Source organism: Epinephelus lanceolatus, chromosome 6 (assembly GCF_041903045.1).
Source record: "Epinephelus lanceolatus isolate andai-2023 chromosome 6, ASM4190304v1, whole genome shotgun sequence".
NCBI classification, from domain to species: Eukaryota; Metazoa; Chordata; class Actinopteri; order Perciformes; family Serranidae; genus Epinephelus; species Epinephelus lanceolatus.
Genome location: NC_135739.1, coordinates 1061755 through 1087618, shown reverse-complemented (window position 1 = coordinate 1087618; position 25864 = coordinate 1061755). Strand labels below are relative to the sequence as shown.

General features: G+C 45.2%; 1 protein-coding gene across 1 annotated transcript; it reads right to left on the bottom strand.

Moving 5' to 3' along the window:
- Positions 1-3744: 3744 nt before the first annotated feature.
- LOC117254490 (E3 SUMO-protein ligase ZBED1) lies at positions 3745-25054 on the bottom strand. Its single transcript, XM_033622837.2, has 3 exons — positions 24911-25054; positions 24755-24838; positions 3745-10111 (listed from the first exon to the last, which is right to left on the bottom strand). Exons 1-3 carry the CDS (start codon positions 24930-24932, stop codon positions 8712-8714), a joined length of 1506 nt encoding a protein of 501 aa, XP_033478728.2. The 5' UTR covers positions 24933-25054; the 3' UTR covers positions 3745-8711.
- Between the last annotated feature and the right edge of the window lie 810 nt (positions 25055-25864).

Genomic DNA, 25864 nt, shown 5'->3' with positions numbered 1-25864 from the left:
TCTCGCTGTGTAATATTTGAATGTAAAGACAAAAACTGATGTCCAAAGAAATGACTGATGTGCATAAATTCAGTAACTTCAGACAGTCCTGAGTAACAAACTAATATCCAGCAGGATTTAGACTGTGACAGACGGTAAATCTCCGCTAATGAATGCGCTTCCATACAAGCTTTGACACGGACTGAATGAATGAGGAAATGAAACAGCGTGTAAGAGGGAGGAGACAGAGAAACACTCAGGGTTTATTGAAGGAAACCTGTCAGCGAGCAGGTTATGTTCACAGAGTCTGTTACCATGGTGACTGACTCAGAGTTTCCCTCATCTCAAGGTTAACTTACTCTGAGTTTTCACTAAACCTGCTTTCTGGAACACCCCTCAGCTGTGACGCAGTGAATCACACTGATCTTATGTGTTTTTAAAGCCTAAACGTTTGAATCAAATATTGAATTTAGAGGAAAATCAGCAGAGTGAGAGAAAAGACATGTTTCTGTCCTTCACTGCTCACAGAGAGAGTTATAGTTCTCTGCTCTGCTCTCATCTGATCAATCAGATTATTGTTAATCAATAGTTGTTACACATCAGGGACGACTGTCTGACAGAGCTCCTTAACTCAGCCTAAAACCCTTTAGCCAGCAGTCAGAGGTCAGAGGTCAGAGGTCAGGAGTGATTCAGGAAAGTTCTGTGAGTGATGAAGGGACAGAAACTGTGACCTCAGTGAGGAGGTGTGGTCGACCCTGTTGTTAGGTGTGATGTGATTGGTTGTCAGAGACACGCCCCTCTGTGAGCCTGTAAGGTGTGAGGACACCAAGTGGACATGAGATGAACTGCAGACTGTGACAGTGTCAGTGTTAGTGTGATCACTGCTGATGAAGGTTGAGACAGACTCAACTCATCACTGCTGCTCTGACCTCACATACCTCAGTGATGATGTCATCATTTTGTTTCTGACGTTACAGAGTCAGCTGGGAAATGTGTGTGTATCCCTGATGACATCATCTGATCTGCAGCGTCTCATTTCCTCTGTCGTCCAGTGTTTGGAGAATATTTCTCTGACCTCTTTGTGTTTCCACCATTTTCTCCTCTGATTCAGAAACTCTTAAACTCCTCCTCCTGCTCCCAACACTTTGTCTCCTCTTATCAGGTCTGACACGCTCTGTGGACGACTTTTATCTTTACCAGGACCACCCCTTAACTTTAAGCCTTAACTTTAACTCTTAACTTTAACTCTTAACTTTAACTCTTAACTTTAAGGGGAAACTCTTAGTCTTAACTTTAAGGGGAAACTCTAAGTCTTAACTTTAAGGGGAAACTCTAAGTCTTAACTCTAAGTCTTAAGTTTAAGCCTTAATGTTAAGTCTTAACTTTAAGGGGAAACTCTAAGTCTTAACTTTAAGTCTTAACTTTCGGGGGAAACTCTAAGTCTTAACTTTAAGTCTTAAGTTTAAGCCTCAACTTTAAGTCTTAACTTTAAGGAGAAACTCTAAGTCTTAACTTTAAGTCCTAAAGTTAAGTCTTAACTTTAAGGGGAAACTCCAAGTCTTAACTTTAAATCTTAACTTTAAGGGGAAACTTTAAGTCTTAACTTTAAGGGGAAACTCATAGTCTTAACTTTAAGGGGAAACTCATAGTCTTAACTTTAAGGGGAAACTTTAAGTCTTAACTTTAAGGGGAAACTCTAAGTCTTAACTTTAAGTCTTAACTTTAAGGGGAAACGTCATAATTCTGAGGATTTTCTTAGAACTTCATCATGAGGAGAAACCCATCCTCACTGTGACCTCGTCACATGTCCACGTTTGCTCATGGACTTTCCACGTCCACATATGACGTCCAAGGTACCCTGGGTGTGTTGGTTGTTGACGTTCTGGGACGCCGTGTCAACTTCAGCCTGTTACATGCATTGTCTGTTTTCAAAATACACTTCTGTTTTCACAGGAAATGTACAGTTTGATACAGTCTCTTTCAAAATAAAAGCACTACGTCAGTACAACACCACCAACTGATGTTTTGTTTCCTTCAACAACAGGTGCACAGTGAACACTGCTCTCCCAGGTGAAGGTTGGTGTTTGTTGGACCCATCCACCCTTTTCATCACCTTGACTCTCACCATTGTCCCCTGATGCCTCCAGGTGCCCTAAAACTATAACAGCGACCAGCTGAGCATCACGCCAACATTCAAGACGCCTTTTTTCATTTGTTTCTGACGCTGCAGGTCAAATTCAAAATACTGCCGCGAGTTGTGTCCGCCCCCCCTCCCCTACAGATTTGAGGTTGCTGGACAGCGGCACGCTGGAGACTGATTTGTTTGCCCACGGGCGGCTGCTGTGGCAGGGCCGCGTCGCCACGTCCTTGATCTTTGGTTTTCCAGCGGACCGTTCGAGCAAGTCCGGCTTCTCTGCTGCTAACGCTGCTGCTGGGATACAGCTGAGGAGGAGCCGGCTGCTAATGCTCTTATACAGTCTATGCTAACGCTATGTACTGGGACACTGCTAATGCTGCTTGCCGTGCTGCTGTAGCTCAGTCATAACTGTAACTGATGCTGAGACTCTACTGACTGTGTGACTGGTAGACGGCGGTGGGTGGTGCAACAGGCCAAAACACAAATTCAAAACATAAACATGATTTTTAAATGCAAATATTCTGGCTGTACTATTGTTGTCGGTGAGATCAGTATGTTATATGAACATTATTCCTTAGTCTCTGTGACAAATTAGGAGGATTTTACGACTATTTGCTTTATATTTCTTACATATAGCTCCTTTAATAAATATGATTTGTCTTAACTTTGGTTAAATTCGGAGAAGATTTAAGAAGTGCTTCCTGCAGACGGTCTGTGATCACATCACGTCCTCTGACGTCGTTGTCTAAACTTTATTTCTTTCATTTCGTGCTTTTATTTTGGTAGGGTTTCCCCAGGGTTTCCTCTGTAAAGTGGGAGTTCTTGTGCGCGTGCACGCGGCCACACAGGAACTGCTCGTGCTCATCGCAGGTAAGCTGCAGGTGTGAATGTGTTTGAGTGACGTAATTAAATGTGTTCTTTGATGAGATGTTTATTGTCTTTACAGGAAGTGATCAGTTTCATATTGATCCTGGTTCCGCTCTGAGAGACTTTGATCGATTGTTCGGATCAGATTTTATTGTCAGCGTCAGTCTGTGACGTGTTTCCGGTCTGTGTTTACCTGTGAAGGAGGGGACGTGTCACAGCCCCGTTTGTGTTGAGCTTTGCTCGTTTCAAGACACTCTGGGGCCCCAGGCAAGAGGCACCTTGGAGGAAAGTATCCAGCCTGACTGCAACATCAGGCCCATTGCTATAGCTATTAAGAATACACTCTACGTTGCTACAGCTGTCCATCATAGTGTTAAGCATTGAAGACAGCCACATCATAATTCCAGGGGAGTAAAAGTTCTTGTAGCTCATATATTTAGAGATAAAGCATAAAATACCCCATAGTCCCATTGAAACTCAATGACTAACTCTGGAAATTTAAGACCCGACTAAGTCCCGATGGAGGACGTGTGATGAAAAATAAATAAATAATATTTTTGAAAATTTTTTTTGATGCAAAATGTTTCTTTCAAGTCTAATACTTAAATTACATAAAACAAATCATGATATCAAAACTTTTTTCTTCTGGGTCCCAGGAGGATAGATTTTGACTGAGACCTGCAGCGCAGAGCGGAGCGTCAGCACAGAGAGGAGTGTTAATACTTTCACACCAGTAAAAGATCACAGTCTTCCTCCACCTCTGGAATTAAACACATTAAACACTTTATTTCTGCAGTTACAAGATGTTTCACATGAAATATGACATCACAGCCACAGAGAAATCAAACTGAGTACATGACATCATCAGAGCAAGAAACTGTCTGAGTTATAAAACAGATTTTCAACATGCTGTTTGTTCCACACATTTAAAATCATCTTAAACCTGAATCTCTTCAACATTTTAGAATCAGAAAAATTAGATAAAATATATTAAAATAAAATGTGTGAAATGTTTCGACACGTTGAATCAAAGAACAGATGACGATCAGTGAAACTTTGTGTTCAGATATCTGTGTGGTGGTGGCTCCCCCTGCTGGCTGCAGGACACACACACACACACACACACACACACACACACACAGGAGCTGCCCAGTATAACCAGTTTGATCTGTTTTAGCATCAAAATTAAAATAAATAGAATTTTGAAAACAATTTTCTAATAACCACTAAAATTTTACTTCTTATCTTTAATTATTAATTTTATATAATTTTATTATATATATATATTTCCACTGCCTTAACTTTTGTTGTTGTCCCGCTGTGTTTCCCCCCTGACGCTGTCAGGTGCTGTTACACACTGACCAGCTGCGTATCATCATCGTCGCTGTCTGACACCTGAAGTCACGGACCAAGCGCCAGTATTCAATGACTTCAGAGTGAGACCACATACATATATATATATATATATGTGTGTGTATGTATGTATGTATGTATGTATATATATATTCAGATACGACCACTGCCATCTTGAGATGGTGACATCACTTGGAGTCAAAGTCTGCCAGTATCAAGTTCCCGCCCACACACTGTCCGACTAAATCCTGAGCAGCGCCACAGACAGCGAGCACACCGGTTGGCACACACAGCTGTCAATCATGACCTCAGTTTCTCCCCTTTTTTTTTTTTTTAAATGACATCAAATAACAAATTAAAACCAAACATATCAGAAAAATAAAATAGCTTGAAAAGAACTACCTGAAATGACAGAAGCCATCTTTGGAATTATTTATTTTTCTTTTTTTAATTAATTTTTTTTTTTTTTTATTTTGTCTCATAATTTAAAAAAACAAAACAAAACAAAACAAAAACAAAACTGTCAGTGAAAAAAACAGTAAAGACTAATGATTGTCTTGAAAAACTTAAGAATGCAAAATAATCATAATAAAACAATTTTAAGGCCTTTTTTCAGCACCAGCGTTTCCTTTTTCAGTGCCATCTTTGATTTGTGATGCCAAAACTTAGTGTCACTGTTTCAGCTCCACATGCTGCTGAGGTGGACTGGAGAGGCTCAGCGGTCATAACGAGCGCCGCTTTATCACTTTTCATTCACCACTTTTATCCTCCCTGTCCAGCAGCTGAACCCACGACGACCTCACAAGCTCACGTCTTTAATCTTAGGTTTGTGTGCGTGTGAATCTGTCTGTCTGCAGCTGGTCTCACAAACTACTGGAGCTGTCAGCCTCATGTTTTGTTTTGTTTTGTCTTTTGCCGTGGTTTGGTCTCATTTTGAACTGGAGCATCTGCAGATTAATTCCAAACCTGATATGTTATGATCCACTAAAGCTAGACGCCGTATGAGATGAATTAGTCCCTGTTTCAGTTCTCTGCTGCCATCTTGATGTAAGAGAGTCGAGAAGGACGATTCAGCTCTCTGAGGTCCACCTGCAACCCGGTTTTGTTTCGTCCATCACAAGGTGCCATACCTGATCGGGAGCATTTCGCCTGCCAGATTTTGTAGCTGTGCAGATTTTGTCAATTTGGTCATTGTCCTTGATATTTGTGCTTCTGTCACCAGCGAGTGAGTAAACAGGACATGAAGGTCTGTGTTAACTGTTGTTATTTCCTCCTGTGTCGGTGCTGTAACCTGCAGAGGTTTTACCATCAATAATCCTTATGAAGATATTTAGTTGTTAAAAATACATCCATTCGCTGTATTTATATTTCATGTACAGTTTCTGTTAGCAAGAGAACTGATCTGTGCATCCAACAGAGACAAGGGGTGTATTTACATTAGTTCCTGGGAGTGTCTGAAACGCTCCACTGCACGTCTGCGTCGGTTACAAGGGTTGTGTAGAGAGGCGGCGTTTTTTTTAGATTGTTGTGAAAATGGCCGGGGGGATTAAAGTCATAGCACACTGTCCCTGATCATTCTGCATGTGTTGATGTACTTTTGTCTTTTTGTCCTTGTGTTGGCAACAGTACAAGACGAGTAGCGCAGTGAGAGTCCAAACAGAAGGTGAAGCAGAAGAGGACGGACGCATAATAAGCACTGTTGCCTTGTGCTTCCCCGGCACACTAAATAAGACAAACACAAAAAACCTTAAGTTGAAAATCAAGTTTCTGTCGTCACGTCAACATCTGTGACACTGAAGAGGTCTTTTTATCAGCTCCTCCATATTTGAAATGTCTGATTTCACGGCAGCGCTTCGTAAAAGCTGCAGCTCATGTTTTGAGTTCAGAGCCGTTTATTTGCAGTAAAGTTTTGGGGCCAAGTGATTATTGCAAATATAGTTTGATGCCTGTTTCTATGAGCCTCTGGTGTTTCCCACAGAATTACAATCTGTTTGTGATGGGGGGAGCTGAAATGCAGCTTTGATGGAGTGCTGCAGGACCGTCGCCTTGAATCACTGTCCTCCTGCTCTCTCTGCCTGGTTAGCACGAGCTAACACAGCAGCAGCAGCTCGACAGTAAAAGGAGGTTATTCCTGTTTTGACAAAGTGGTGAGGTCGTGCAGAATTCAGGGGGATTGGCTGAATTTGTGTCAGTTCTTGTGATCGCAGCATCCTGGAGTTTTGTAGGACGCAGTGGCCCGGGGTTAATCTGTCCCAGCAAACACGGACGGACCCGGACGTGTCCGAGAGAGCCCGACTGGGGTCGTGATTGAGTCACATCATGACCAGTCACATCAGAGACTATTACCCCATCTCTATTATATATATATATGTATTAATTAATTAATTTATTTATTCATGTGATTAAGTGAAGGCGTAGTACAAAAACTTTTTAGATTGCGACCGAAGTTTGAGTCTTCTTGGCGATTGGTGAAGAAAGTGGGCCAGATCACAGCTGATTAGAGGGAATCGCCTTGTTGTTTACAAATACTTAGGGGTAGAAAACCAGCAGAGTTTATATAGATATATATATGTGTATATATATATATATATACACATATACACATATATACAGGGGTGGGTAGAGTACTGAAAAGTACAATTACTGCCATAAAAAATTACTCAAGTAGAAGTAAAATTACTATTTGAGAAACCTACTCAAGTAAAAGTAAAAAGTACCTGGTTAATAATTTACTCAAGTACAAGTTACTTTCCATTTGAATATTTTTTAGGGTGCTGCGGACCAGTGCAAAATAATGAAAAAACAGCACTTGTTGATCAAACTTTTTTTTAATGAAGCAGGTACCGATCTTCCTCTCTCCATCTCCTTCACTCTGCCCCTCTTTTCCTCACCTCTGTAATTTGAGTGGATGACCTTGCTTTAAAACAGAAATGACATCCCAACTAATTTGTCTTTTCTACGTCTTTTTCGCTGTTAACAAAATAAATAAAATCCAATAAAATAATTAAGAAACAATATATGGTAAACAATAGCACTATAATGTTCCCAAGTTCCAGCTTTACATGTTGCCAAAATGTGTTTGTAAAGGTATAACAGGTCCCTGTAGGACTTTCCTGCCAGATCACCAGGTGTCAGGTGAACTATTTTACAAATGACCACGTCAGTAACAAAATGAAAATCCCATCTCTCCCTTGTTTTGTAAGAAATATGTCCTAAACTGGGATTATATGTGCATAAATCTCTAACATGCTAACTTAGTTGGCTCTTTTCAAACAAAAGAAGCTCTTCACTGGCTCCAGTCATTTTTGTCGTGTACACGGGGTTCACCGCAGGGTGGTGCTATTGCATTATACCAGTAAAGCCCCAGTTATCCGAACGGGCCATTTAACCAACAGTTACAGGCCGCTACACCAAAATATCGCCATCCCGACGGTCCGCCATCCCGAATTCTGGTCCCTGAGTCCTGACAGTAAGCTATGGCGAGCCTGTAGAAGCTGTATTCCCCATGCATGTCAGCGATTTTCACCGGGGACGCACACGAGTAATTCAGACATTACCTGCTTTTCAGCGAACTCTTCTGGTAATTTTATTAAAAGGCATGGCATATAGGTCCACACTAACTTATTATTATTGGGTCTTATAAGAGTGGGCTACAATGAGTACCGGACCATCAAATCACAGCATCCGCGGTGAGAGGACACGCACTGTGTGTGCTTTTACTCATGCGGATCAAGGCGATCACGGATATTTGATGTGGGAAAGATGTAGCCAGATGTATTACCTGTTTTAGATACGTGGCTGTCTGTCCGTCCGTCCATAGCACGAGTCATGTGCACCACTTCACCACTGACCCGTGCGTAAAAGCGCACCCCTCCTTGAGGCAATGAATGAGGAAATAATCGGACCGGTGTTTAATCGGACCAGCGTTTAATACGCAAAATGGGGTCAAACTCCCAGCGGCTACTAGGTGTGCCCAGCGGCTATTTGCCACCGGGGGACTATTTGGAAATATGCAGTAGTTGTAACGAAGGTAAATGACTACCCACCCCTGCACATATATATATATATATATATATATATATATATATATATATAAACTCTGCTGGTTTTCTACCCATTAGTATTTGTAAACAACAAGGCGATTCCTTCTATAGGGGGACATTTGAACGTCATTTCAAGCTGTCGAGGTGACGTCTTGGTGAGGACATCCTGGAAATGACGTCTAAAACGTCGCCTATTTGGCCGTGATTTAGACTAGTCCGGAACGTCTCCGAATGACATCAACACGACGTTAACCGGACGTCATTTGGCTTGCTGGGGTGAGTTCAGTTGGGTGTGTGTGTTTTCATCTGTGCAGAGATCAACAGATTTGTATCTAAGATATTGTGGACCAGTTGCTGTTGAGGAACAGGATCATGTTGAGGTTTTCGGGCTCAATGGAGCTCCTAAGTTTACAGAATCGATCACCTTCATCGGAGAAAGCTCTCTCCAGGGGAACAGCGGTAGAGACAACCCCAAGTTTCTTCAGAGCGAGCTGGCTTAGTTCGCCGTAATGCTGCTTTCCTGTGTGCCTCCACCAGGACAAAGGGTTTGACGTCTCTGAAGTCGACTCGTGGTCCATGTACCTGTCCAGTACAGCCCTCAGATAAGGAGCAGAGGAGGAGGCGGGGCCTGCAGCGAGATCCTTCATGATCTTCGTCATCGCTTGTTTTTTGTTTTGCTCTCCCAGCTGGTTTTTGAATCTTGGATCAAGGAACGTGATGGGAGCCAGTACGTGGTTGTTTACGTCACCAAATTTCTTTTCACATTTTGACAACAGTGTCTGCGCCACAAGATTCTTTTTCTTTTCTTCCTCTCTGAGATTGTTCATGAGTTTCTTCAGCAGTGGCAGCATGGCCGAAATGGTCTCAAACCCCTTTTCCATTGTGGACGCTGCTTCCTTCAAGGGTTTCAGAGCTGAGATGATGTTCCTGATTTTCTCTTTATCCGTTTCATTCAGAATTAAATCTGTCTTGCCTCTGTCATCAAGCACCATCACCATGGCCTTGTACTGCTCATTCAGTCGTTGAAGCATTTGCAGCCAGGGAAGCCATCGGTCCCCAGAGTACATGATCAGCTCATCCTGTGTCACTTTGAGCTTCTTCTGAATCTCTCTGAGCATCTTCTCAGCCTCAGCATCATACGTAAAGAACCTGACGATCCTCTGACACTTTGTGAGAACATTCGACAGCTCCTCGTCACTCATCAGATCCTTAAATAACACATTCAAGGTGTCAGCAAAACAAGGCATGTGTGTCCATTTGGTTTTAACTGTTTTCAGTTGTGGCATCCCAGCTCTGATCACAGTGTGGACCTTTTCTTCAATGCCCCACGCCTCCATGACGGCTGAGAGCTGATTCTGAATGTTGGCTGCAGAATCGTCTCCGAACAGGCTGGTAGTTTGGAGCATGTAAGACTTGAGGTTCCCATACTTGTTCACAAAATGGCAACCCACCGTCAGACAGTAGTCTTCAGCTCCGGAGGCCCACAGCTCACATGTTAGCACAACGTGGTCAGCGGAGGCCAAGATCAATCGCAAACTGTTTGTTTTTTCTTGGTAGAAGCTGAGCAGCTGCGAGCGGATCACAGATGTGGTGGGAATTTGAAGACAGGGGTCCAGTGCTTTAACGAAACTCTGAAAGTTAGCATCTTGTGTGATTACCAAGGGCTGCAGCGTCGACACAACCATCTTCAACAGACGTCTCTCAGTTGCTGTTTGTGTTTCCTGGTTCCCAGCTGGGGAAAGAAACAGATTTAAAGTTCAGGATACATTTTTTCAATGGCTCTCAACCTCGTGAACATCATGTGATTATTGTGTTGTGAGCAGGAGATCATGTCATTGAGCCCAAACCACCCTTAAGATAAAAACACACCAGTGCTGAACCCGGCGATTCAAAAAATACGCCCCATTATTTTCAATGTACAACCCCACACCGGCGGCAGCTAGACACATGTCACACTGCTGGACGCCCTGTGGCACTTCACGCCACTATCCTTTTTCCAGCCTCGACGCCCCTGAATTAAATGTATTTTTCCTCCACTCACTCTGTGCATGTACAGACCAGCTCCCACAGCAGCTCGACTCCTCTCCTCACCATGAAGAGAACTCTGTAGCTGTTGCTGTGTCTCATGTGTGATGAAGAATGGATGAGGAGAGACTTGTTGTTGAGGTTGAGAAATATCCCGAGCTAAACGACCTGAGCTTAGAGTTTATAATGACAATGGAGCTTTTTGTGATTGTTTTTAACGTGAACTAAACTTTTTGCTTGCTGTTTTTGCGTTTCTACACGCCTCATGTTTCTGTGCTCTAAGTGCTCTCTAAGGCATTTTTGCCAGTGATCGGAGCCTCGGCCTGTCTGCAGTCTGAGAGCCTGTGGCCACATTACGTTTATTTCTTACCACCAGCACCATTTTTCATTTGTTCCAGTGAGGAGAGAGAATTTGCTTCTGCTTAGAGAAAAAGAGACGTGCTCAGGGGCTTTTCTTTTCAGACCGTTCTGCATTTTTTGTGTGGTCGTTCCGAGCACTCCTCGTTGAAAATCGCTGTATTTTTTAGATAGACGGCCATGACGTCGCTGCTTTAGCTCAGCTGCAGTCACAACAAGACAACATCACTGGATGATGCTGCTGAGCGTGGTGTTCACCGTTAGCTTTGTTAGCTTGTTGTTAACTGTGCAATCGACCCTGTGTTGATGTAGCAGTATGTTAGCTACTAGGGATGTCCGATGCCGATGCCCGTTTTTTGCTAATATCGTCAGCCGATACCTATCCGAATATCAAAAAACGGGCATCGGCATCGGATCGGACTGCATGAAAAAATGCCGATCCAAGAACTCCGATCCAGTTTTTCACGAAGTCCGATCCAGGTTTTCCGGCCAGCCCAGCGCTCAAGCGGTCCATTCCAGAGATCCGCTCCAGCTCTTACTATCAATCCACCAGGCCAGCATGCAGACGGCAGACACACACGGAGGGTAGGGTAGGAGGAGTAGTGGTCAACTTGAGAGTGATATTTTTATTTGGTTTACACTCTTACTGTTTAAGTAAAGAGCACTGATGGCATTGTTTTGGGCACAATTAGTGAAACTGGAGCCTGGATGGACTATTGCTTGTTTAAACAGTTGTACAATATTGTGTGCCTGTGCACCAGGCTGGCACTGACACTACTAAAATAACTGAAAAGGAAAGGCTGCATTGTTTGTTAAATGTCAACAATGTCTTGTGGTGTTAATCTTTTTTTTATTCATTAGGGGAGCAAAGCACAAGTGTGTGGAGTCTTGCTGCTATTTTAATTTCAGTGTTAGACATTTTAAAGATTTCTTGTGTTGATTTATTTTCTATTTATTAAGGGGCCAAAGCAAACCAGCTATATTTTTTATTTAATGTTAATGTTCAAGTTTAAAGTTTGTTTATTTAACCCTGTTAACAACAAACAGGTCAGTTTCTCATACCAACTGTTGTGGATCATTCTAACTAACCCGATTAAGTAGTTGTTCTTGTTAGAGTAATATTGCTTGATCAAACCTTTTCTAACATGACTGACAACAAAATAAGTGAATATGTATAATACGCGCTTGGATCGGATTGGTATCAGCCAAAACTCAAGGCTGTAATATTGGTATCGGATTGGAAATGGAAAAAGCTGGATCGGGACATCCCTAATAGCTACCAGTCTAATGTTTGTGTCAAGATATTGTTGTCATAGAAACAAAACCCACGCGCAGTGCATCATCAAAAAAACGCTCCCTAGCGCCCTGTCCCCGCTGAAGAAGGACGCCACGTGGACACGTCCTGACTCACCGGACGTAGACCGTGGTTATAAACGAGCCACTCGACACCTGCTGATACTAGGGCTGCACCTAACCATTATTCTTCATCTTGTTTTTTTTTTTTTGGATTAATCGAGTCATCGAACGACTTATTTACTGATCATTTAAAAAAAAAAAAACTCGATTAATATAACACTTAAATTACAAAAACTTGTCTCATAAATATTTCAATATTTTATTCAGTCATCTCTAAAGCAATGATAATAGCAGCATATTTTGAATGTCACTGTTGTGTCATGATAATAATAATAATAATGATCTGTGTCAGATACCTGATCAGAAAGTACTGAACCTCTAAGCATCACTGTAACACATACATAATTAAATAATTGAATCCCTGTATATGGCAGCAGTCCGTTACCTCAACTGTAGAATCAGGATTTGTTCTTCAGTACTTGACTTAAAACTCAAAATGTTTCTGACGTGGATTTAATTCATAGCTGCAGTGATACGCACTAAATATAATTACTGCTAAATGTATTAATGCATCAGTGTGGGGCGAGGAAAATAATGAAACCGTTTATAGAGCGTAACAACCGTCTGTAATGTTGGTTAATGTTGCTCGTTAACAAACACAACATATCAGACAGTGGATAACACCATCAGATGGTGCACGCTGTGCACAAAGTTAAAGTGACTCAGACTGACAGAGACACGTTTGTTGTTGATAGTCCTGATATACATCATGTTTGGGTGGAGACCAGCAGTAAACAGCATGGTGCTCTCTGCCACCGTCTCTCTGAGTGTCAGTGCTGCAGTTTTCCTCCTGTCAGGACTCATTTTCACTTTGTTGGCGAGATTTTCAGCTGCAGCTCGTTTTCTGGAGGACTCCACGCTTTCAGCGGGTGCAGCTTCATTTATTACGACTCGGCGACGCATGTTTGCAAATCGACATATTTTCATAATCGATTATGTCGATGAATCAGCCCTACACACCACGCCCTCTGCTGCTACAAGACAAACCTATTACCAGTGAAAAAATAAAAAAAATAAACTTCTGTTCAACAAACACATGGTTACGTTTAGCCGACTCACACACACGTGGTTACGTTTAGCCAACACACATGTGGTTACGTTTAGCCGACTCACACACACGTGGTTACGTTTAGCCAACACACACGTGGTTACGTTTAGCCGACTCACACACACGTGGTTACGTTTAGCCAACACACACACGTGGTTACGTTTAGCCAACACACACGTGGTTACGTTTAGCCGACTCACACACACGTGGTTACGTTTAGCCAACACACACACGTGGTTACGTTTAGCCAACACACACGTGGTTACGTTTAGCCAACACACACACGTGGTTACGTTTAGCCGACTCACACACACGTGGTTACGTTTAGCTGACTCACACACACGTGGTTACGTTTAGCCAACACACACGTGGTTACGTTTAGCCGACTCACACACACGTGGTTACGTTTAGCCAACACACACATGGTTACGTTTAGCCAACACACACGTGGTTACGTTTAGCCGACTCACACACACGTGGTTACGTTTAGCCAACACACACGTGGTTACGTTTAGCCAACACACACACGTGGTTACGTTTAGCCGACTCACACACACGTGGTTACGTTTAGCTGACTCACACACACGTGGTTACGTTTAGCCAACACACACACGTGGTTACGTTTAGCCGACTCACACACACGTGGTTACGTTTAGCCAACACACACGTGGTTACGTTTAGCCGACTCACACACACGTGGTTACATTTAGCCAACACACACACACGTGGTTACGTTTAGCCAACACACACGTGGTTACGTTTAGCCAACACACACACACGTGGTTACGTTTAGCCAACACACACACACGTGGTTACGTTTAGCCAACACACACGTGGTTACGTTTAGCCGACTCACACACACGTGGTTACATTTAGCCAACACACACACACGTGGTTACGTTTAGCCAACACACACACACGTGGTTACGTTTAGCCAACACACACACGTGTGGTTACGTTTAGCCAACACACACACACGTGGTTACGTTTAGCCCACACACACACACACACGTGGTTATGTTTAGCCGACACACACACACGTGGTGACGTTTAGCCCACACACACACACACACACGTGGTTATGTTTAGCCGACACACACACGTGGTTACGTTTAGCCAACACACACACACACACACACACACACACACACACACACACACACACACGTTGTTATGTTTAGCCAACACACACACGTTGTTACATTTAGCCGACACACACACGTGGTTACGTTTAGCCGACACACACACACACACACACGTGGTTACGTTTAGCCGACACACACACACGTGGTTACGTTTAGCCGACACACACGTGGTTACATTTAGCTGACACACACGTGGTTACGTTTAGCCGACTCACACAGACGTGGTTACTTTTAGCCAACACACACGTGGTTACGTTTAGCTGACTCACACAGACGTGGTTAAGTTTAGCCGACACACACACGTGGTTACGTTTAGCTGACTCACACAGACGTGGTTACGTTTAGCCGACACACACGTGGTTATGTTTAGCTGACTCACACACACGTGGTTACGTTTAGCCGACACACACACACACACGTGGTTACGTTTAGCCGACACACACACACACACGTGGTTACGTTTAGCCGACACACACGTGGTTACATTTAGCTGACACACACGTGGTTATGTTTAGCCGACTCACACAGACGTGGTTACGTTTAGCCGACACACACACGTGGTTACGTTTAGCCGACATACACACACACACACACACACACGTGGTTACGTTTAGCTGACACACACACACACACACGTGGTTACATTTAGCCGACACACACATACGTGGTTACGTTTAGCCGACACACACACGTGGTTACTTTTAGCCAACACACACGTGGTTACGTTTAGCTGACTCACACAGACGTGGTTACGTTTAGCCGACACACACACGTGGTTACGTTTAGCCGACACACACACACACACACACACGTGGTTACGTTTAGCTGACACACACACACACACACGTGGTTACGTTTAGCCGACACACACATACGTGGTTACGTTTAGCCGACACACACACGTGGTTACGTTTAGCCGACACACACGTGGTTACATTTAGCTGACACACACGTGGTTACGTTTAGCCGACTCACACAGACGTGGTTACGTTTAGCCGACACACACGTAGTTATGTTTAGCCGACTCACACACACGTGGTTACGTTTAGCCAACACACACGTGGTTACGTTTAGCCGACTCACACACACGTGGTTACATTTAGCCAACACACACACACGTGGTTACGTTTAGCCAACACACACGTGGTTACGTTTAGCCAACACACACACACGTGGTTACGTTTAGCCAACACACACACACGTGGTTACGTTTAGCCAACACACACGTGGTTACGTTTAGCCGACTCACACACACGTGGTTACATTTAGCCAACACACACACACGTGGTTACGTTTAGCCAACACACACACACGTGGTTACGTTTAGCCAACACACACACGTGTGGTTACGTTTAGCCAACACACACACACGTGGTTACGTTTAGCCCACACACACACACACACGTGGTTATGTTTAGCCGACACACACACACGTGGTTACGTTTAGCCCACACACACACACACACACGTGGTTATGTTTAGCCGACACACACACGTGGTTACGTTTAGCCAACACACACACACACACACACACACACACACACACACACACACACACACGTTGTTATGTTTAGCCAACACACACACGTTGTTACATTTAGCCGACACACACACGTGGTTACGTTTAGCCGACACACACACACACACACACGTGGTTACGTTTAGCCGACACACACACACGTGGTTACGTTTAGCCGACACACACGTGGTTACATTTAGCTGACACACACGTGGTTACGTTTAGCCGACTCACACAGACGTGGTTACTTTTAGCCAACACACACGTGGTTACGTTTAGCTGACTCACACAGACGTGGTTAAGTTTAGCCGACACACACACGTGGTTACGTTTAGCTGACTCACACAGACGTGGTTACGTTTAGCCGACACACACGTGGTTATGTTTAGCTGACTCACACACACGTGGTTACGTTTAGCCGACACACACACACACACGTGGTTACGTTTAGCCGACACACACACACACACGTGGTTACGTTTAGCCGACACACACGTGGTTACATTTAGCTGACACACACGTGGTTATGTTTAGCCGACTCACACAGACGTGGTTACGTTTAGCCGACACACACACGTGGTTACGTTTAGCCGACATACACACACACACACACACACACGTGGTTACGTTTAGCTGACACACACACACACACACGTGGTTACATTTAGCCGACACACACATACGTGGTTACGTTTAGCCGACACACACACGTGGTTACTTTTAGCCAACACACACGTGGTTACGTTTAGCTGACTCACACAGACGTGGTTACGTTTAGCCGACACACACACGTGGTTACGTTTAGCCGACACACACACACACACACATACGTGGTTACGTTTAGCTGACACACACACACACACACGTGGTTACGTTTAGCCGACACACACATACGTGGTTACGTTTAGCCGACACACACACGTGGTTACGTTTAGCCGACACACACGTGGTTACATTTAGCTGACACACACGTGGTTACGTTTAGCCGACTCACACAGACGTGGTTACGTTTAGCCGACACACACGTAGTTATGTTTAGCCGACTCACACACACGTGGTTACGTTTAGCCAACACACACGTGGTTACGTTTAGCCGACTCACACACACGTGGTTACATTTAGCCAACACACACACACGTGGTTACGTTTAGCCAACACACACGTGGTTACGTTTAGCCAACACACACACACGTGGTTACGTTTAGCCAACACACACACACGTGGTTACGTTTAGCCAACACACACGTGGTTACGTTTAGCCGACTCACACACACGTGGTTACATTTAGCCAACACACACACACGTGGTTACGTTTAGCCAACACACACACACGTGGTTACGTTTAGCCAACACACACACGTGTGGTTACGTTTAGCCAACACACACACACGTGGTTACGTTTAGCCCACACACACACACACACGTGGTTATGTTTAGCCGACACACACACACGTGGTTACGTTTAGCCCACACACACACACACACACGTGGTTATGTTTAGCCGACACACACACGTGGTTACGTTTAGCCAACACACACACACACACACACACACACACACACACACACACACACACACACACACGTTGTTATGTTTAGCCAACACACACACGTTGTTACATTTAGCCGACACACACACGTGGTTACGTTTAGCCGACACACACACACACACACACGTGGTTACGTTTAGCCGACACACACACACGTGGTTACGTTTAGCCGACACACACGTGGTTACATTTAGCTGACACACACGTGGTTACGTTTAGCCGACTCACACAGACGTGGTTACTTTTAGCCAACACACACGTGGTCACGTTTAGCTGACTCACACAGACGTGGTTAAGTTTAGCCGACACACACACGTGGTTACGTTTAGCTGACTCACACAGACGTGGTTACGTTTAGCCGACACACACGTGGTTATGTTTAGCTGACTCACACACACGTGGTTACGTTTAGCCGACACACACACACACACGTGGTTACGTTTAGCCGACACACACACACACACGTGGTTACGTTTAGCCGACACACACGTGGTTACATTTAGCTGACACACACGTGGTTATGTTTAGCCGACTCACACAGACGTGGTTACGTTTAGCCGACACACACACGTGGTTACGTTTAGCCGACATACACACACACACACACACACACACGTGGTTACGTTTAGCTGACACACACACACACACACGTGGTTACATTTAGCCGACACACACATACGTGGTTACGTTTAGCCGACACACACACGTGGTTACTTTTAGCCAACACACACGTGGTTACGTTTAGCTGACTCACACAGACGTGGTTACGTTTAGCCGACACACACACGTGGTTACGTTTAGCCGACACACACACACACACGTGGTTACGTTTAGCTGACACACACACACACACACGTGGTTACGTTTAGCCGACACACACATACGTGGTTACGTTTAGCCGACACACACACGTGGTTACGTTTAGCCGACACACACGTGGTTACATTTAGCTGACACACACGTGGTTACGTTTAGCCGACTCACACAGACGTGGTTACGTTTAGCCGACACACACGTAGTTATGTTTAGCTGACTCACACAGACGTGGTTACATTTAGCTGACACACACGTGGTTACGTTTGGCCGACACGCACACACGTGGTTACATTTAGCCGACACACACACACACACACGTGGTTACGTTTAGCCGACACACACACACGTGGTTACGTTTAGCCGACACACACACACGTGGTTACGTTTAGCCGACACACACATACGTGGTTACGTTTAGCCGACACACACACGTGGTTACGTTTAGCCGACACACACGTGGTTACATTTAGCTGACACACACGTGGGTACGTTTAGCCGACTCACACAGACGTGGTTACGTTTAGCCGACACACACACACACACACGTGGTTACGTTTAGCTGACACACACACACACACGTGGTTACGTTTAGCCGACACACACATACGTGGTTACGTTTAGCCGACACACACACGTGGTTACGTTTAGCCGACACACACGTGGTTACATTTAGCTGACACACACGTGGGTACGTTTAGCCGACTCACACAGACGTGGTTACGTTTAGCCGACACACACACACACACACGTGGTTACGTTTAGCTGACACACACACACACACGTGGTTACGTTTAGCCGACACACACATACGTGGTTACGTTTAGCCGACACACACACGTGGTTACGTTTAGCCGACACACACGTGGTTACATTTAGCTGACACACACGTGGTTACGTTTAGCCGACTCACACACGTGGTTACGTTTAGCCAACACACACACGTGGTTACGTTTAGCCGACTCACACACATGTGGTTACGTTTAGCCAACACACACGTGGTTACGTTTAGCCGACTCACACACACGTGGTTACATTTAGCCAACACACACACACGTGGTTACGTTTAGCCAACACACACACACGTGGTTACGTTTAGCCAACACACACACACGTGGTTACGTTTAGCCAACACACACGTGGTTACGTTTAGCCAACACACACGTGGTTACGTTTAGCCGACTCACACACACGTGGTTACGTTTAGCCAACACACACGTGATTACGTTTAGCCAACACACACGTGGTTACGTTTAGCCGACTCACACACACGTGGTTACGTTTAGCCAACACACACACGTGGTTACGTTTAGCCAACACACACGTGGTTACGTTTAGCCAACACACACACGTGGTTACGTTTAGCCGACTCACACACACGTGGTTACGTTTAGCTGACTCACACACACGTGGTTACGTTTAGCCAACACACACACGTGGTTACGTTCAGCCGACTCACACACACATGGTTACGTTTAGCCAACACACACGTGGTTACGTTTAGCCGACTCACACACACGTGGTTACATTTAGCCAACACACACACACGTGGTTACGTTAAGCCGACACACACGTGGTTACGTTTAGCCAACACACACACGTGGTTACGTTTAGCCAACACACACACACGTGGTTACGTTTAGCCAACACACACGTGGTTACGTTTAGCCGACTCACACACACGTGGTTACATTTAGCCAACACACACACACGTGGTTACGTTTAGCCAACACACACACACGTGGTTACGTTTAGCCAACACACACACGTGTGGTTACGTTTAGCCAACACACACACACGTGGTTACGTTTAGCCCACACACACACACACATGTGGTTATGTTTAGCCGACACACACACACGTGGTTACGTTTAGCCCACACACACACACACACACGTGGTTATGTTTAGCCGACACACACACGTGGTTACGTTTAGCCAACACACACACACACACACACACACACACACACACACACACACACACACACGTTGTTATGTTTAGCCAACACACACACGTTGTTACATTTAGCCGACACACACACGTGGTTACGTTTAGCCGACACACACACACACACACATGTGGTTACGTTTAGCCGACACACACACACGTGGTTACGTTTAGCCGACACACACGTGGTTACATTTAGCTGGCACACACGTGGTTACGTTTAGCCGACTCACACAGACGTGGTTACTTTTAGCCAACACACACGTGGTTACGTTTAGCTGACTCACACAGACGTGGTTAAGTTTAGCCGACACACACACGTGGTTACGTTTAGCTGACTCACACAGACGTGGTTACGTTTAGCCGACACACACGTGGTTATGTTTAGCTGATTCACACACGTGGTTACGTTTAGCCGACACACACACACACACGTGGTTACGTTTAGCCGACACACACACACACACGTGGTTACGTTTAGCCGACACACACGTGGTTACATTTAGCTGACACACACGTGGTTATGTTTAGCCGACTCACACAGACGTGGTTACGTTTAGCCGACACACACACGTGGTTACGTTTAGCCGACATACACACACACACACACACACACGTGGTTACGTTTAGCTGACACACACACACACACACGTGGTTACGTTTAGCCGACACACACATACGTGGTTACGTTTAGCCGACACACACACGTGGTTACTTTTAGCCAACACACACGTGGTTACGTTTAGCTGACTCACACAGACGTGGTTACGTTTAGCCGACACACACACGTGGTTACATTTAGCCGACACACACACACACACACACACGTGGTTACGTTTAGCTGACACACACACACACACGTGGTTACGTTTAGCCGACACACACATACGTGGTTACGTTTAGCCGACACACACACGTGGTTACGTTTAGCCGACACACACGTGGTTACATTTAGCTGACACACACGTGGTTACGTTTAGCCGACTCACACAGACGTGGTTACGTTTAGCCGACACACACGTAGTTATGTTTAGCTGACTCACACAGACGTGGTTACATTTAGCTGACACACACGTGGTTACGTTTGGCCGACACGCACACACGTGGTTACATTTAGCCGACACACACACACACACACGTGGTTACGTTTAGCCGACACACACACACGTGGTTACGTTTAGCCGACACACACACACGTGGTTACGTTTAGCCGACACACACATACGTGGTTACGTTTAGCCGACACACACACGTGGTTACGTTTAGCCGACACACACGTGGTTACATTTAGCTGACACACACGTGGGTACGTTTAGCCGACTCACACAGACGTGGTTACGTTTAGCCGACACACACACACACACACGTGGTTACGTTTAGCTGACACACACACACACACGTGGTTACGTTTAGCCGACACACACATACGTGGTTACGTTTAGCCGACACACACACGTGGTTACGTTTAGCCGACACACACGTGGTTACATTTAGCTGACACACACGTGGTTACGTTTAGCCGACTCACACAGACGTGGTTATGTTTAGCTGACACACACGTAGTTATGTTTAGCTGACTCACACAGACGTGGTTACATTTAGCTGACACACACGTGGTTACGTTTAGCCGACACACACACACACACACACGTGGTTACGTTAAGCCGACACATACGTGGTTACGTTTAGCCGACACACACACACACACACGTGGTTACGTTAAGCCGACACACATGTGGTTACGTTTAGCCGACTCATACACACATGGTTACGTTTAGCCGACTCACACACACACACGTGGTTACGTTTAGCCGACACACACACACGTTGTTACGTTTAGCCAACACACACACACACGTGGTTACGTTTAGCCGACACACACACACGTGGTTACGTTTAGCCGACACACACATACGTGGTTACGTTTAGCCGACACACACACGTGGTTACGTTTAGCCGACACACACGTGGTTACATTTAGCTGACACACACGTGGGTACGTTTAGCCGACTCACACAGACGTGGTTACGTTTAGCCGACACACACACACACACACGTGGTTACGTTTAGCTGACACACACACACACACGTGGTTACGTTTAGCCGACACACACATACGTGGTTACGTTTAGCCGACACACACACGTGGTTACGTTTAGCCGACACACACGTGGTTACATTTAGCTGACACACACGTGGTTACGTTTAGCCGACTCACACAGACGTGGTTATGTTTAGCTGACACACACGTAGTTATGTTTAGCTGACTCACACAGACGTGGTTACATTTAGCTGACACACACGTGGTTACGTTTAGCCGACACACACACACACACACACGTGGTTACGTTAAGCCGACACATACGTGGTTACGTTTAGCCGACACACACACACACACACGTGGTTACGTTAAGCCGACACACATGTGGTTACGTTTAGCCGACTCATACACACATGGTTACGTTTAGCCGACTCACACACACACACGTGGTTACGTTTAGCCGACACACACACACGTTGTTACGTTTAGCCAACACACACACACACGTGGTTACGTTTAGCCGACACACACACACGTGGTTACGTTTAGCCGACACACACATACGTGGTTACGTTTAGCCGACACACACACGTGGTTACGTTTAGCCGACACACACGTGGTTACATTTAGCTGACACACACGTGGGTACGTTTAGCCGACTCACACAGACGTGGTTACGTTTAGCCGACACACACACACACACACGTGGTTACGTTTAGCTGACACACACACACACACGTGGTTACGTTTAGCCGACACACACATACGTGGTTACGTTTAGCCGACACACACACGTGGTTACGTTTAGCCGACACACACGTGGTTACATTTAGCTGACACACACGTGGTTACGTTTAGCCGACTCACACAGACGTGGTTATGTTTAGCTGACACACACGTAGTTATGTTTAGCTGACTCACACAGACGTGGTTACATTTAGCTGACACACACGTGGTTACGTTTAGCCGACACACACACACACACACACGTGGTTACGTTAAGCCGACACATACGTGGTTACGTTTAGCCGACACACACACACACACACGTGGTTACGTTAAGCCGACACACATGTGGTTACGTTTAGCCGACTCATACACACATGGTTACGTTTAGCCGACTCACACACACACACGTGGTTACGTTTAGCCGACACACACACACGTTGTTACGTTTAGCCAACACACACACACACGTTGTTATGTTTAGCCAACACACACACACACATTGTTACGTTTAGCCAACACACACACACACACACACGTTGTTACGTTTAGCCAACACACACACACGTTGTTACGTTTAGCCAACACACACACACACACACACACACACACACGTTGTTACGTTTAGCCAACACACACACACACACACACATTGTTACGTTTAGCCAACACACACTCACGTTGTTACATTTAGCCGACACACACACGTGGTTACGTATAGCTGACTCACACACACACACACATGTGGTTACGTTTAGCCGACACACACACACGTGGTTGCGTTTAGCCAACACACACACGTGGTTACGTTTAGCCGAGACACACACACGTGGTTACGTTTAGCCGACACACACACATGTGGTTACGATTAGCCAACACACACACGTGGTTACGTTGGTTTCTGACGCTGCAGGTCACTGCACAAGCGCTGGATTTTGACGACTTCGGAGTGAGACCGGGCTCGACATTCGGCTCGTTGGAGATGAGCCAGGCCTGCGCAGATTCGATCACCGGCGATCAGCGCACAATGCATGCCAGTTAGTTTTGTGTCCGACTTCGTCCCGACTTGCTCTGAGGTCATGCAAACGTGTACAGCAATAATCTCGTGACAGCGAGGCGGGTGCAGTTTTTAGAGCCAGGCGCTGCAGCTGCTCTCCACCGACTGTAAGACCCAGAGCATGATGGGAAAGGCCTGGCTCTCACTTGATCTAACAGCTGATTGGTTCAGATGTTGACTCAACAAGATGAGGTTTTAGTTTAACTTTTCATGTTGAATTTCAGATATTTAGATGTGATTTGATTTGAAGGGTTATTCTGTGAACAGGAAACATTGAGGCGACAGGTCAAACTGAACCATGAACATAAACTACAGATCACCTGTGAGACATTTTAATAAATCAATCTATAAAACAACTGGAGACTGAAAACAAACTGATATATGGGTCTGTTAATATTATTAATAAATCAACATCATATCAGACAGGATGTGAGTGTTTCAGACTGAAGGCTGCTGGAAACTGTCAAACCCGACAGCAGCTTTTTGTCTCCGCCCCCTGCTGCAGCCGCCTGCTCCCGTCCACTCTCCATGAGAGGTTCAGTTCATCTCCAGTGAGCCTATTCCCGCCTTGAACATGCGCAGTGACGAGGCTGCTGACTTGTGTTTCCTAGGTGTGGTCGCAGGTGTCTGTGCTGAATACCCAGATCATTACGCAGCGGACAGGAAACAAAGCCTCTGACAGATATATTTGTGACCCTGTGATGTGTGAGTGTAACGCAGCGACACACCTCTCTGCCTGATCTGATCCCGTCTCAGTGGCTGGAGGCCGTTTCCTCTGTGTCCTCTCCCCTGCCTGTCACGTCCTCGTCCGACTGTTCAGGACAAACACTGTCAGCACAATATTCACTTTGCTGCATTTCAAGTTTTCATGAAGAGAAACTCACATGAGCCTCTTGTTGGAGCCATCTCACTGCCGGTTCAGCTTCTTCTTCCTCTTCCTCAGGTTGACTCAGTGCTGCTGACAACTGGACGTCCTCTCTGTTCAGGTCTCACCTGTGACTGCTCTGCTCTGACTGCTCTACGCCCCTCTATCACCTGGGTGTGGCTGAACATTAAACAGAAGGTGAGAGTACACCTGTCCTGACGTGTCTGAGGCCTGCAGGTGTGACTCACACTCAGTTTCTGTTCTTATGAAATGAAAGTGAACGTCAGGAGTTTCTATGAAACAGAAAAACAAAGAGAGGTAAAAGTTTGTTGGCTGAATCTCACATATGAGTCTGACACTGTTCTTTTTTATTAGAGAATGTTATTTAGACTTCTCAATATGTAATAAACACAATATATAATAAACACAATATGTAATAAACAGGAATAATGGCAGTTGAACTAAAAACACAGTTCCTGCAGACAATGCGTGTGGATGCTGAAAATGCAGACTAGACAGATGGATAGATGTCAGTCAGCATCAGTTTGTTCACACATGTAAGTAGCAAATAAACAAAATAATCATACAGTAGTAAAGAGACATAAAAAGACAGGTTACTAAAGGAAGCATGAAAACTGAGAACAACATATAATGATTTGACTGACATGTTGAAAAAGGAGCTGGAGGAAGAACAAACTTATTTATTCCCCCTCCCCAAGTCCCCGTCTGGACCAAAATATGGAGCATGGACTGGTAGCTGGAGAAGTGCCCTTGAGCAAGGCACTGAACCCCCCCACCGCTTGGAGCACTTGTCAGCCCCACTCTGACATCTCTCCACTTTGTACATGTATAGGTCCTGTTTGTGCATGTGTGTGTTCGGACCTGTGTGTTAATGACAACAGTGTAAAAAAAATTGAATTTCCCCTCAGGGATTAATAACGTATATTAAATTAAAAATTAAATTAAAAAACTT

Coding starts and splice junctions, on each gene's coding strand:
- LOC117254490 (XM_033622837.2), bottom strand. CDS start 24,932: ATGGCTCCAACAAGAGGCTCAT. Junction 24,839..24,910: donor GGCTCCAACAAGAGGCTCAT/GTGAGTTTCTCT, acceptor TGTCCTGAACAG/TCGGACGAGGACGTGACAGG. Junction 10,112..24,754: donor GGATCAGATCAGGCAGAGAG/GTGTGTCGCTGC, acceptor TTCTTTCCCCAG/CTGGGAACCAGGAAACACAA.